At 43.8% G+C, this 15,677-nt stretch overlaps 1 protein-coding gene across 1 annotated transcript in view; it reads right to left on the reverse strand.

Moving 5' to 3' along the window:
- Positions 1–5,820: 5,820 nt before the first annotated feature.
- ctnnd2b (catenin (cadherin-associated protein), delta 2b) overlaps positions 5,821–15,677 on the reverse strand; it is a 144,480-nt gene continuing 134,623 nt past the window's right edge. Inside the window, exons 19-25 of the mRNA XM_070845774.1 lie at positions 15,147–15,297; positions 12,968–13,214; positions 11,248–11,332; positions 10,970–11,096; positions 8,384–8,512; positions 7,325–7,401; positions 5,821–6,084 (exon numbers count right to left, since the gene is read on the reverse strand). Of these exons, the coding sequence (XP_070701875.1) occupies positions 5,821–6,084; positions 7,325–7,401; positions 8,384–8,512; positions 10,970–11,096; positions 11,248–11,332; positions 12,968–13,214; positions 15,147–15,297 (1,080 nt within the window). The remainder of the gene's footprint in view (positions 6,085–7,324; positions 7,402–8,383; positions 8,513–10,969; positions 11,097–11,247; positions 11,333–12,967; positions 13,215–15,146; positions 15,298–15,677) is intronic.

The raw sequence follows: 15,677 nt of genomic DNA on the forward strand, positions 1-15,677 counted from the left end.
CAAAAAAAAGCTTTCAGAGGTGATTTCACAAAATTGTTGATTGATATGTTTCTTCAAAAATGTCAGTGAGGAAAAAGATTGTAGGCGCTTTCAGTATGTAAATCTCTCTAAAAGATGAATGTGATGGGTATAATACTATTCTGTATTTAAACATATGACCTTCATTGCCCTCTAGTGGCAACATCTGGGAATTGCAACAGAATTGTTAAACTGGCGCTAACGCAGAGAGGGAGCGAAAATGCAAATAAACGAATGAATAACTTAACTTTTAAAAGTGGATTTATTACAGCCATGTCGTGGCTGTGGGGCTGGACAAATCTCACTGAATGCGCCTTTAATATAGAGTCAGTCATGTAACTTGACTGACGCTGAAACAGATGAGTGAGCTTGGTACTCTTTGTTACCTGCTTGTCTCTGGGACCGAACTAGTGAACACAGTGAACTGGAGCGATGATGGAGGATGTCATCACACAGCACATTGAGAGGACAGAGGAAAAAGCACCGGAGTGTGTTTTACAAGCATCTGCTCGAGTTTGACTCGCTTTACCAACCTGCGTTTCATTTCCTGGCGACTAAAGTCGACTCAAAGTGAACGCAAACCAAACCTGCATGCCAAATTCACTGGAGTGATCTCAGAGAGTCTCCCAGAGAATACTGTGATTCATACAATGCTCATTGATACTGATCTTTTTTGTACCTTTACTAATCATCGATTCTGTATAGTTATCTCCTCTGATGCACCTGAAAATACTCGTGTGCAGCTGTGACTGTGACACTGTGACAGGTCACTTCCACGCACCTCTTCATCATTCGGAGACAAATTGCAAGATGACATTTTTGCATAAAGTTTTAATGAAGCCCCTAATTGTGTCATTTCTTCCTCTGCGTTATCTCATTACGCACAAAGACAGACTGTCGGCTGCAATAAACTTGTTTGCGATGCTCTGAGGCTGCCTGGCTGAAAAATCACTTTAATATTACAAAAGCAATACACGACGTAGCCATCCCTCCCCAATGTTTAAATGTTAATGTTCTTATTAAAGTGCTGCCAGTGTTCGTACCACTTCATCATGCAGTGACAGCGGAGGAAAACCAGAAATGTAAAAACTGTTAAAACTTTGTTCAAACATGAGATATCTGAGCTTCGGTAGGAGCGCTGAACAAAAAAGTACAAAGTGATGTTTTCTCAAGGATGATGTCTGTGGTTGAGGAAAGAATCAGTGAAAGTCTGAAGGGACTTCTGAGCACTGTAGACTCAGTTAACCTTATAGTGCTGAATCACTACAGGGATCTCGTACGTGACCAAAAGTTTGCTTGTTGCCAATAGAAATGTTTAGAAAAACCTGTCCTGGGAGCCATAAAATACTGCAGAGATATTTCAGCGGAATCACTGAGTATAGTTTGGCTGAGTTGTATGCTGAGGTGGAACATTTCACAACCCTGTTTTGCTTCATTCCCTCAGGAGCGGAGAAATGCTGCATGCTGGTGGGAAGGCAGCTTGAGGTAGAATGCATTAAACCAGCCTCCAGAGTCTGCAGCAGAAATATTCATGGGGTAGCTGAGATGAGGAGGGAGGCGCACTTAAGCCGACATGTCATTCCTGGAGCTGTGAGTGTGAAACAAGACATCACCGAACCCCAAAAGCACCCAAAGACAAAACCTGTGCCTGCGGTGATCCGTCTGCAGAGATTAAAATGGCCGCCACCCTGACCTGTGGTTCAGTTTCTCTAATGACCACTGGAGGGCAATCACCACCCTTTAGATGTCAAAAATAGTTTCATGCAGCATTGAGATGGACACATGTACGCACAGGTGTGTACAGGCATGCACATCACACCGCCCCGGGCATTCACCTGCACACATTAATGTGCAACACACACACACACACACACACAGAGCCCAGAATGACAGATAATCACGAGTGGCCTTGCAGTTAAACTGTAAAAGGGTGCGATCTGTTCTGTTCCTGTTCTCTTCTGTTCTGAAACATCGGAAAGCTTTCTGAACAAGAGGCTGCATCACATTTCACATTATTTCCATGCGTTTCACACGTCGTCAGTCACTGTCCCGTCAGTGTGTGACGTGTGCTGACGAGGACAGTTTATACTCATGTCTGTCACATGCGGCTGTGTGAACACTCCTGTTGTCGCGGCCTTTCTGTTATCATGATCTTGGCGTCCTGGGTGTTCCGAGTTCAGTTCAAAGGCGTCTCAGTCTTTGTCTTTGGATTCTTGCGGTTCTACTTGCCTTTCCTGCAGCACTCTGAGCACACTGGTGCTAATTTATTTTTTTTAACAGAGAACAGTACTCTTTTTAGACATGACGTTTTATGCACAAGAAGTGTGGAAGGGCATCAACACTTTCAGGGTTGACAGTGACTGAATTATTTACTCAGAGTTGTGATCGTGATTTTTGAAAGTAGAGCAAAGTCTGCTGAAGCAACTATTATACTTTGTTTTTCTGATCCTACCAGCATTCAAACTTTTAAAAATCCAAATAACTTCAGAATATTGAACTGGTTTGTTATTTGTTATCTTGACTTGGCTGCACGCATATTTGGTTCTCTTCCAAACATTTGTCAGCTCCCGTGGCCCATCCTGTACTCATGCTGTCTGCGCTTTTGTGCAAATAATAAAAATTAAAATAACAACAATTAAAATGCAACTCGCATTTTTTTAGATGTGTTTTTCTCTCGCCTAAAAATTTTCCAACAACATAATTCATCAGTGTGTTGCTTTCTGGCAACCGCTGAGCAATTTCCAGATGTTGGAGTGTCCTTGAATGCACCACCCAGGAGAGGTTTGAAAAATGGTCCCCCTGTGGAACTGCAGGACCACACAACAATAACACACTGACTGAAAAATTAAAGCAACCTCAAGTTCACTGTGATGGATTAGTTGTCTCATGCAGGTTGCAAGTCTTTGTTAGTGAATGTGCGTATGGTACTGAAGGAGAGGGAAGCAGAGGCTTTCCAAAGGCTAAAAGCTTACGGTGTGCTACGGGGATCCTGTGAAGACATTATGCACAGTTAATGGCAGCTAAATAGACACTTTTTTGGCAACAGAAGAAACAACTCCCAAAGTCAGAGGCTCTTTGATGGTCCGTTTATATTTTTTGGAGCAGTTGCAATCTGTTTGAGGCAATAGAAAGATTCACAATTCTCTTTTTAAAACACGTTTGGTCTAGCAACAAAAAGGTTATCGACATTATATCTCCATACAGGTCGTATAGTCAGGTTTTTTCTGCCTAAGGATCACAAGGACATACATAACGTTGTCAGTTTCCAGATGCTCACTAACAAATACAGTACTTCTGTTTTTTCATCCAGTGTTTTTGTGGGGACAAGTTGCATTATGAGTCATTTTTCAAGCATCGGAAGATGACCTCTAGGACTTCTAAACAGCAGTGGGTAGGGAGAACCAGGGTCAGTTGTCACGATTTTACAATTTAGCCTTTCGCACTTTAAAAAAAAAAAAAAGAAGAGAAAAAAAAAAGAAATCACGATTTAGTTTCTGATTTACTGACAACAAATACTCGTGTATTCATGAGTGCAATTTTTGCTTTTCAGCATCATGAGACCAATTGATCAGAACTGGGTGTTTGTCATGCACGGGAAAGCACACTTATAGGGAGAAACTTGTGATTGTCCTCCGTTACGTGGTTTGAAACGGTTGCCTGTGAAATGATCGGAACTCGCGGCTGATAATAGTTTGTTAACAACGCAGAGGGGATCAAACATCTTGTGCACACTTAAAATACAGACGTGTTGGAAATACTTCTCATGGATTGTAGCACCTTTTGGGACTGCTTTAGTGACAACATGGATCCCTGGGCCCTGGTCTACTCTACTCCACATAGCAACAACATTACTACACAAAGTTCGACAATTTAGTGTGTTGACCAGAAAATAAAATGTGAACATAATTCCTACATGTAGCTGTTTTTTTTTTTTTTTTACAAGTCTTTTTCCATAATGTTGCTGCTATAAGTGACATCCACATCTGCACATAAAAAGTATATATTTATATTTATATAATATATATCCGTACTCTATTAACAGTTTTGTCTACCATGAAGTTAGAATTGCCACCCATCTCTCAGAAAAGTTTTTTTTGTACTTCAAACATTGATTATTTTACAACACAGAAATCAACTAATTTTGTACAACTTTGGAGGAAGCGATGCTCCGCCCGGTCACAGTCCCTCCGTGGTTTTCTCTATGATTTTTTATTTTTTTTTTTACGTTTTCTTTTTGTGGTTTTCTCCCCAGTCCCGGTGCAGTTAGACAGTTTTCGTCCCAGTAAAACACAGTTTAGAAAAACCAAAGCATTTACAAACTGGCATCGTTAGAACCGCGAGGATGTTCAGCTGAGAGCTTCGGCTGAACTTGGACCCTTTAACACGCCCCTAACCCCCCCCCCACTGCTTTCTTCAGCTGGGGGGGGGAAGTAACCCTTGTTTGGCACGGTTATATACACAATGAACACAGTTCACTGAAACGAGGGGCTAATGGGAACAAAAAGGGGATTTGAGGTGTGAATGTGGAAAGATAGCCGCAGAATAACCAGAGCCTGCCTACAAAAATATGAGTTTTGTCACGGAAAAGGCCGCTCAACTGTTTGAGCTTCTCTTCAGCTATTTTGGCAGCTGTCCTGTGAAAACTATCTGTGGGGCAGTAAAAGGAGCGATGTGGCCTGCCAGAGCTGAAGCTTCAAAACCCAATTCATATCCAGTGTTTCACAGTAGCAACATGTTGACATCCATCTGGAGCTGTGATAGGAATTTGGAAAGTCTGAGTGCAGATATTCTATGTATGTTTGAAATTGGGGTGTGTGTGTGTGTGTGTGTGTGTGTGTGTGGGGGGTAGTTAGTGAGGAAGTGAGATTGACCCAGTGGCGAAAGGCCTGACATGACACAGAAAATAGTGCAATGTACAGTACACAATGCATCTCCGTAAATGTACAGTGTACATCAAATACTATACAACCAGAATTAAAAAAGTAGAAACACAACAAAAGAAAAAAAGAAAAAAAAACTGTTACAAATGACAAAGTCCAGAAGCGTTCTTTGCCCAGAGGAGGAAACATCACGCTGAAGCCACAGAGAGAAACAAAAGTTTGTGTGACAGACGTCCTACATGTCCTACAGCTCTGCTTCTTGTGCTTCACATTACTAAAAGCCATGTTGCTATACCACATATTTACAGGTCTCTCCTGGGTGCCTCTCACGTGTTCCGCTCGCATTCCGAATCCTTCCGCCCGCGAGTCCGCTCGGCCGCTCTCCCGTTTCATTGTCCTCCTTCGTCTCCATGTATTTCCCACTTTCTCTGCCTTTCCCTTCGTGTCCCCTCTCATCGTGTCCGTCCCTCTTCCGTTCTGTATCCAGAGGCCTTCGGGTGCAGGAGGTCTTTCTGTCTGCTGAGCCTTCTAGCAGTAGTTGGTCACAAACTAAACACAGAAAGAAAACGTGTCTGTCGGTTTTGTTGGTGGTGTGCATGCACATGCATGGCCGCTCCCCCGTGCGCTTCTCTTCCTCCCTTGTCCCCCTCTCCCTCCTCTCTCAGCTGTGTCTGAAAGGAGTGCGAAGTCCTACGTTCTCTCCTCATGTCTCTCTTCCTGCACTCCATCCTCCCCCTCGGTCGTCCTGCTACCTACAATGCTACTCAGGAACTACAGGGGAGGATGAGGAGGGAGGGAAACTGTCCTCTCATCTTCTCTCCTCCACTTCTCAAACTACCCCCCATCACCATCCTGTTTCCCTTATTCATTCTCTCCTCCTCCTCCTCCTCCTCCTCCTCCTCCACCTCCACCTCGTCTCCCCTTAGACCCAGGAGTCCGGTGAGGCTGGATAGTGGCTGGTCTCGTAGTTGAGCTCGCTGTAGGGTCGTGAGGCTGAGTAGAAGTCTACATAGTTGCCGGTGGACTTGAGGCCCTGCAGGTGCATGTTGAGGTCGCCCTGCGGGGGGCGGCCTCCGGCGTGAACCTGGTTCTCGTAGAAGGCTTGGTCCTCGTAGTTGACGCTTTCAGGCGGGGGAGGGTTTTGGAAAGGAGGGTAGGGCTCCGAAGGCAGGCCTTGAGAGGAGATCTGGAAAAAGAGAAAGAGAAGTCGTCTCTGAGACAAAAGTAGTATTACAAGATCCAAACCAAATACAATCCCTGTGAAAGATTCCCAGAAACAGAAATTCACTTCATGACTCGGTCCTTCCAACACTGTTTTATAACTTGCCATAACTGACCACGAGTTAATAGAATGGTTATTGAAAACCTGACCCCGGCCCTGTATCTCATCCATCCCTGACCGTTCAGCTTACAAAGCTGATTAAAGTCCTTGGCACAGTCAGAGAAAGAGACAAGTTTCTTGATTTACATTGACATTTAACTCACTCGAGCCTTCACACAAGTTTTAGACAACAGAGCTGTTAGCAGAACTGTAACCGGGCTACACAACGTTAGCCTCTGTAGTGGTGAGAAATGACTCGTGAGTGTCCAAGACCATTAACAGGCAGCATGGTTTAAGAGCACGGAGGCCCTCTGGTGTGTGTTCATAATGCGAGTATTCATGATGCATCCCAGCAAAACATAGCGATTGATCAGGGTTGATGGCCATAAGGGGTGCCCATTGTTGCTGTGAGACTGCCAAGTCATGAGTTCAGAAACACAACCAGCCTCAGATATCCCAACCAAAGGGTGTGATGGGTAATATGAAAGGATTTTACTGGCAGCAATGCAGAATCCAATGCCAGATCCTTACAGCTATCCACTGCAGTATTGCTGTAAAGCTTAAATGGGGCTCTATGGAAGTTTATAGTGACCTTTTCGGACTTGGTATTTGTAGTAGTATAGTATATATGTGTATCCCCTTTAGTGGATATGTGTATCCCCTTTAGTGTCACTGTTAAAGTCCCATATAATAACCGGCCTAGTTTTGCTGTGATATTTTGTCTCCATCTGGAATGTTTTATGAGGTAACTATACTGCAGTTCCTCATGGGGGGGTGACATGAGTCATGAAGAGGTTAGACGAGCTAGCAAAGTACAAACATCAAGAGAGAGAGATGGAAAGAAGGGCAAGAGATGGGAAGGAACCTCTTCCAGTGTTGAGGGCCTCAGAGAATCAGGGACACCTAGAAGTTCTGAGTTGAAGTGTAGAAATAAATCTGCCTTTGGTGTTTTTATTTTTCCCCTATATGTCTCCCCTTGGTTTGTTTCATGGTTTGGTAGTTTATTTGAATGAAAGCTAGTAACTCACCACAGGTGGATACTTGAACCTCAAAGTATCCATAAAGAGACACAGTGGTGACAACACAGAAAAGTGACTCGTCGTACCTGATTATACTTCACATCATCAGTCGGCGACACGTATGCTCCTCTGTGTAACGTGGAAGACCCACCCGAGATTTGGCCTGCAGGGACAGAGAGGGTGAGGACTGTGCCCCGGCCAAACAACAGTCCAACACACACAAAAAAAAAAAACAAACAAAAAAAACCAAAAATATGTTGATTTCACATTTCCATTTCTCTACGCATTAAAAATGACATTTTAGTTTGTGAATGATAGAGGTGCTGAAGCTTTGGACAGAGCTTGTGCCAGCTAGTTGCCCCTGTTTCCAGTCCTTATGCTAAGCTAAGCTAACCCCCCCGGCTTTAAATTAGCTGTATAGACTCTGAATGTATCATTGTCATGGCTGTATTTCTTTCTGTGCTTGTGTTTTTTCGTGTCTCCGTCCTCCATGTCACCAGTTTGTCTCTGTTTGGAGTGTGTGTGTGTGTGTGTGTGTGTGTGTGTGTGTGTGTGTGGGTGTGTGAGTGTGTGTGTGTGTTTTCCTGGCTCCTTCTCAACATGCACACCTGCCGTCAATCAGCTCATCACCTCTCTTAGCCTAACACACCTGCGCTCCATCAGCTCATCACCTCTCATGCGTATCCACCCCGGCTCCTCTCCCACTCGGTGTCAGATCATTGTCTCAGCTACAGTGGTGGTTACACGTCTCCGGCTCTCTGTGTTTGTTAAGAGGATGTTTCCTTCGTGTTGTTTTTCAGCCTGCCATTAACCCACTTTTTCCTTGTGCTCCGTGATCACATGATCACTTCACCCCAGCCTGGCTGGCTGGCTGGCTGCCTACCCACGCCACCCCCCTTCACTCCTCTCCCCTCAGCATTCACCACTCCCCATCATCCCTGCATAGACCTTCCTAATCTAATCTTCCTAATCTGTGTCCTGTGCATGCCCCCCCCCCAACCAACCCCCCCGTAACATCACATTTCTCTACTAGTTCTAATATTTAGAAAAACCAACACTGGACGCTCTTCATTCCAAAGCTAAAACACATTAGCTTCATGAGACAATGTGCTTTTGTGTCAGACATGCAAGCATGGAAGTCCTACCCGCCATGGCGTCCTTCCGGGATGTGTGTTCGCCCTTGTTGCCATGGTAACTGGCATTGCCAGTCGACTCGTAGTCTGCCTTCCTCTCCTTCAACGCCATCATCTCTCTGGGGGAAGCAGGGGCGCTTGCTGCACACAAACGCACGCAGGGAATATTGTTAACCCTCAATCCATCGTCAACACGTTATCAATACCAAAGACCAGACTTTTCTGAGCACAGCACCCTGAGGCTTCACCGCACGTGTTTCTTCTAAGCATCACCACTGAAACCAGAGGTGAAGTGGTGAGCTGGGTGCCGTTTGTATTGTCACTCTGTGGCTACTTGTCCCAGTGTTAGAAAATGTAGCTGTTTGACCTCAGGTGTGGTTTCAGAGAGGTGAATACTGAGTCACCCCTCCTCCCCGAGTCTGCTTTGCTCTTGCCTCTGTCTTCTCTTTCTCTCCACCTGTATTTAATACATGTACATGCTGTATTTTCACTTAAACTTCCACTGGCTTATTAATCTCTGTCTGCCTTTGCATTAAAGTCCACTTGCACCAGACAGGGCCAGATAGGGGAAGCATCATAGAAAACACACGCACACATTCACAGTAATAGTAATGAATGGTGGGCGAACGGTGGTGGGGATAATGAGTTCAATCTGGTCAGCCATGTTGGAGGAAACCTGCCTATTGATTCAGTCCCATATGGTTCAGTAGCATTTCTCTAATATTCTAATGATTATCAGCAGCCTTTCACATTGAGGCTGCTGGCTATGATGCATCCTGCCAACTTGTTTTTGTGGCTGCATCTGTCTCTTTGTCCCTCCTCTGTACGTTAGACCACACTTAGCTCTGATCCATACGCTCATTAATGCTCTGCTGTCTATTGAAATATTGGCACCTACTTGGCAAATTATCCTCTGCCACTGTACAACTGTTGTGGCAATGTACACGTTCATACGGCTTCAAACGCACAAAGGAACACTTTCTTTTGTTTGTGAAATATTTTCACAGCAGTGAAATTAAACAAATGGCTTGTTGGACCATCTGCTTCCACAATTCTAAACAGGAAAACAAAATAAAAATGTGAAATTAGTTTCCAAACCAAAGTGTTTATCATTTTTCCACTGTCAGTTGACAGCCTCATAAATCCAGTTCTACTATTTGTTTTTTTTTTAATATAGGTGTCCCCGTGAAACCAAATGCTCTCACATACAGATATTTCAAATTGGTCTGAATTATGTATTGACAAACAGATACAGAGCAACGTTTCTCCCCAATGGAGGATTTTTAAGTTATTCAGGGTCATAAAACGTGATGGAAACAGACAGAACTTGTCTGATAATACATACAGTGGGGCAAAAAAGTATTTAGTCAGCCACCAATTGTGCAAGTTCTCCCACTTAAAAAGATGAGAGAGGCCTGTAATTTTCATCATAGGTACACTTCAACTATCTTAATTTCTTCCAATTTAACGCTTATATCTGCGTAAGAGCCAGGTGCACCCTGTACATGCTTCATTAAGAATGTGATCTGTGGCTGCAGGAACTACAAGAAACCACAACTGTTACGACCAAAGGTTAGTTTCAGCTCACTGAATATTAACTGAATGGGTAAAATATCCCCTTCTTAAAAAATCCAATCCAATTGAGTGACATTTTGGAGTTGGAATTAAAAAGTGTTTTGTCCCCAGCAGCAAGTAAAGCATGTGTGGGCAATACCGATCCACTAATTGTGTATTTCCTGTACACAGCTTGTGGAATTTCATATGAAAAAATAATAAGGGGCTTCTGACTCACTGACTTATGAGACAAATAATAAGTGTTAACATCAGATACCACTTAATTTTTCATGAATTCTGCCATATAACATTATATAAGTTCCTGCCCTTTTAGGACTACCTCTGCTCTTATATATATCTCTCTATTTTCAATAAGTCTTTCTAGGTTGGTCCTGACTTCATCAGTTTAAGCTTCCACCACAGCGCAAAGTCTGAACTGAATGTCTGTCACGTTATCTTCAAAGCTTCCAGCAGCACAAAATAAAACATGCGCAAAGAGGAGTTAAATGCATGTCATATTTGCCTCATTAGGAGCAGCATAATGAATGTATCGCTTCATTATCATCTCTCATGCACCCAGAAATGAGTCAGTGTTAAGCTGTTGAGGGGATTCCTCTCATGTTGGAAGGGGGGCCAGCGTCGCTCACACTCACGGCGGTCATTATTGAAGGATTCAGCTGCAAAATAAATGGCACAGATGATGCCAGCTATGTCACATGTTCCATTCCTGCAAAGGGTTTTTATTCATGTTTTCAGGGAGTTTTTCCTTCTAATTTTTTTGGCCTGTTCTTGGTAAGATCGTGAAATCGGACAATGCTGTCATGAGTCCGGAAATGCCGAAGTCCTGGAAAGCTCATGGGAGCAAAGCCCTAGTTTGGACAATGCAAGGGCGGAAACTATATTAGGTGCCATGGAGCATAGATTTTACTTGACAGCAGAATTATTTGTCGGTAGCTGCCGTTGTGTGAAGGTTAAAGCAGACTTCACTATTGGAGCGGCGTTTGTTTGACTGGACTGTACTGATGGAAAGAGTGATAGACTCACCTGATCGATTGTTGGGCGAGGTCCGCACGGGAGAGATGGACGGAGTACGAGAGGAGGAGTAAGGTCGCTGCCTGTCTCTCTCTATCGTGGAGGAAGAGCCGACAAAGTGGTACTGGGAATAGCCATCCTGGAGAAGAGAAGAAAAAAGAAAGGAAAGCAAAGAAGAAAGCAGGATGAAAAGGAGAGCAGCGTTAATAATCTAGATGCCTGGCAACAATAAAACATCATCATGCCTGACATGTACTGTGCCAGAGCACATTCAGCCATGCAGGCTTTACCTTCTTGTAGAGGCTGCGGAGGTCTCTGTACTGCCACATGCTGTTCAGGACTTGAGATGCCGCCTTTACCACTTTGGGACTATGTCTGGGAATTCAGCAGAGAGGAAAAAAAACATACAGTATAAAGCCTGACTGTCCTTTGTTATGTTTTGTGCTAGTGGGAGCTAAACAAGCGCCACAATGCAGAACGAATAGAAAACGGGGACGTAAAGCAGAGGCACTAACCCATCACATAAAGCTTCCTCTCACTTGCTGTCTCCAAAGGAGATGCAGAATGGAAACGTGTTCTTTATCTCCTAAAATGTGGCACTTAAATTGGCCAAATTGCATAATTGCTCATTTGATTGATTGATTGGCCAATATTTCATTCGGCATCCTCCAGGGTTTGACTCAGCTGAGTAATGGCCGAGGGTTTAATTGGCTCATATGGCCTTATCAGTGCCTCGGAAATGAAACTTTATTTCTTCAAGTCATTTGGGTAAATGTTATTGTTTTGGATTGTGTGATTGCATATCTGCCTCTGCAGGGATGCGGAGCAGGAAAATGTTCTTTGAAGAACGAGGGGACAAAAAGGTAAAAGACATGAAATTATCTATGGGTTTATGCCTTCGGAGTCTCTAAAGACGACTCAAATGATTTACATTTTGCTTTAGCCTTTGATTATTGACGGTCAATTTCAGAAAATGAATGCAACTTTTACATGGAAAAGTTAGAACCAAAATTGTGATCTGCTTTGCCAAATAGCCAGACACAGTGACAAGTCCTGAGAGACCTGAATCTTCCTTTAATCTTCCTTCCTCCTCCTGTTTTATTATATAAATAATATTAGGGCGCGGAGGAGTAAAGTTTCTGTGAAAGCAGTTTTTTAAATTTGCAGCCAGCCACGGCTAAAGCAAAAGCCAGTAGAATGGAGGTACATTTCATTATTGTGAGCTATAGACTGTAACGTATGCCCAGTTATCTCTGTGTCCCCAGCTTGATTTGGGTCGGGGACCTTTGTTACCCTTTTTGCTCTCGCCCCTGTTTCCTCTGTCAACTGTCAAATAAAGACAAAATGCCAAAAGGTGTGTGGGCGTGCAGGTAAACAGACCTGCTTTCTTTTTTGGAACCTTATTCTGTGTTGTTTTGAGCGCTGACTCATAGCTCACAGAGCAAGCACACAGCCTCTCTACAACCTTTGCTTTCACCCTCCTCCTGCCTTCAGCCCTGTGCCTCTGCTGCACCGTCTCTCCACCACAGCCCTTTTCTTATTCCACCCACTTGTCCAATGGACTGATGAATCTGTCTCCATCTCCCCTCTCGGTCTCCTCCACCGATCTCTGCCTAAATATCACTTTTTCTCCACGTCGCTATGCACCGTGCATCACCCTGCTCCACCTGCTGGCTATGTGCTCTGCTAATGAGAAAATGTATCCTTCTTATAGAACAGCAGGCTGCCTGATGAGCATTAATATGTGTGCATCCCACAATCACCATTTGGAAATATGGAGATAATTAAATACAGATTATCTCCAGTCCAGCTGTACGTTCTGAGATGGGGTGACTCTGGTGCAGGAGTCCCTTTTCAGTGTGCTGATGTGTGATGTTTTTCATAACAGAATGATGCTTAGACACATCCAATTACAGAGTTTCACTTAGTTTCCCCCCCTCAACGTTCTATACTTCCTTTTTCTTTCTTTCCACACTCTTCCGCCTGACAACATCTTTCCATTCGGCTTACTTGTCTCCTTTGCTGCGGGCGATGCCGATGAGCTTCTCGATGCCACCGGCGTCCCTCAGGGCCTTGGTGTTCTCCATGTTCTTGGTGATGACCTCGTGCAGGGCGCAGCAGATAGCCGTGATGGTGTCGTCCGACATGGTCTTCCCCACCAGGCTGCTGGTGTTGCCTCCTCCTCCCCCACCGCTGGTGTTGTTGTTGTTGCTGCCTCCGGGCAAACGGTGCACCAGGTCCCTCATGGCGTATTTACCTGTAGGTAAGAGACGGGTGAGAGACAGTGATGTAGGTGAAAGGGTTTGAAGGTGGAAAGGTAGGAGACAATGTGGAAATTGGAAAAATATGAAAATTATCTTAAAATGTAATATACAATCAGGCAACGGCAGTTCGTCTTCGATCTATTTTCTACTAACTTCACCACTTAGTAGAAAAAGTTGGCAATGTGTGATGCTGCTGAACTCGACTTGTAGACTCACTTAATGACACCTTTTTAACTTTCTTTTGCTTTCCGCTTTGAAATGCAGAATTTAAGGAAGGTGGGAACGACCGTGGGCGACTGAGAAATGACATGCTCTCCGAAGAGATACAGTCAGTCACTGATACTCACAGATCTTTGTCAGTTCTATTCTCAAGTTACATAGCGATGATTTGATCCGAAAGATGATACCAATAAATAAATATATGGCTGGAACGAGAGAAAGCTATTACCTCCTACTTCAGTAAAAGAAAAAAGCCTGACCCTTCCCCTATGCTCACCCCCTAATAGTCCTTAAAGTGCTCTGTGCTTTTTCTTACCTCAAAAACATGTGAAAGCTAAAACTCCCAGCTGAGCCTGAGAAAATGCGGCTTGTCTGGCCAACTGTCTGACACTCGCGATAACTCGGCCACGTAATCTAACACAGACTCACTACATTTCCCATGACACTCGAGTACTGCTGTCAGGCAATCTTGTCCACTCTGCCCTCTGCCCCTCAATCTGATTGGGTCATGGCCCTGGGGGTGGTGGGGGTGGGGGCACGTCATGACCCGCTGACAGTTCACATCCACATTATATGTGTTTTCCTGCTGTAACAACCCTGCTGCTGCACGAGGTGTACATATAATCCAGATTCTCTCCAGGTAATCTCACACATATAAACTGGCTTATTACAGTAAATTATCAAACATGATTAACCATGTAAACAGCTTAATTCAACTATTGCCATATACTTACAGCATTGGCAATATTCCCATTATTACAAACATCAAAAGACTGAAAATAAAGCTCTCAGTCAGGTTTGTATGACTGCAGCAATGAAACAACAGTTGGTTCACAGCAGACCTGTCACTGCAGTCACTATTGATATCTACTGCTGAAAGCTCTGCGGACACAACTAAGTAATATGTTGTGTCTCTAATGCAATTTTATCCTGTTAACACAACACAATGAGGGCAGGGACAACGTGTCCTATCAAAATATAGTGCACATGCACGGCCCGTGGCAACGGGATATAAGACTGACTTTACAGCCTACACACACTATACACAAGAATGGTTGCATTCTCATACCTAGACAGCACACACACACATAACACAGACACAGCTCGGCTCAGAGCCTCGAGCGTCATACACAAAAAGTGGAAGGAGGCAGGAGGTTGTTGCTATGGGGACCAGCAGAAAAGCAGAGTTTATTACAGACATCACTGTCTCCGAAGGAAAATCAAGCATCAAACGATCAGCCACAGCAACACTACTATCTGCTTAAAAGAAACAAGCTATGTGATTTTCTGAGTGGATACAGACAAATGTCATAAAGATGTTGATCTTTTTTTTTTGTTTTAAACAAATCCAAAAACCTGCTGCCAGTCAGCCATTCCTGCCAGCAATAACCCACCATTTTAACAGCTCCTTTTGAAATAAATACTGCTAAACATGTCTCCTTAAACAAGTGTCATATTCACTATTAAAGCAAGTGACTGACTCTAAGTGGGTCAAGATAACTGCTCTTGTTTTCACTGCCATTATCTTCAATTAAAGCATAATTAAGCCCATTACTCCACTGGTATCAAAGAAAATGACACTCAAAATTCTTGAATAAAGTTACTTTGCATTAATGTGTGTAAATGTGTGTGCGCGTGTGTGTGTGTGTCCCTTTGTGTACCTTCACCCTGTATGTGTGTTTGCTTGCTGTGAATCACTGACTCACCAATGAGCTCCTTGTTCCTGATATCCAGAGCCATGTTTCTCAGCGCGGTGGCCACGGCACAAACCACCCGGTCGTTGTCTATCCTCAGCAGCTCCACCAGGATGGGGAGGCCCTTCTCCTTTCGCACCGCAGCCCGGATATACACCGACCACTAGGCAGGAAAGGGCAGTGCTTATTATTATTATTGTTCGGATTGATCCTCTTAAACAAAGTACCACATTACAGAAACTCCTTCCTTACTGTTATCGTCCTTGTCAAAGGTAGAGTGTGACAGATTATTGGTGTTTCTATATACACTGTTGCCCATAAAGTTGGAATAAAATGTTTTTTACCTCTTCTCATGAAATGATCGTGACAGTGTGATTTATTCTTGATAAATAAAGTGGATATCTTCTCAACTTTATTGATCAAACTCTTCCAAACATATCACAGTGAAACTTAAACCACAATGAACCTTTGCAAACTGTGGATTCAGGCTTCAACTAAATTGGGGGTATTGAACAATTATTCCAACTTTATGGGCAACAGTGT

This window comes from Pempheris klunzingeri, chromosome 15 (assembly GCF_042242105.1).
Source record: "Pempheris klunzingeri isolate RE-2024b chromosome 15, fPemKlu1.hap1, whole genome shotgun sequence".
NCBI lineage: Eukaryota > Metazoa > Chordata > Actinopteri > Acropomatiformes > Pempheridae > Pempheris > Pempheris klunzingeri.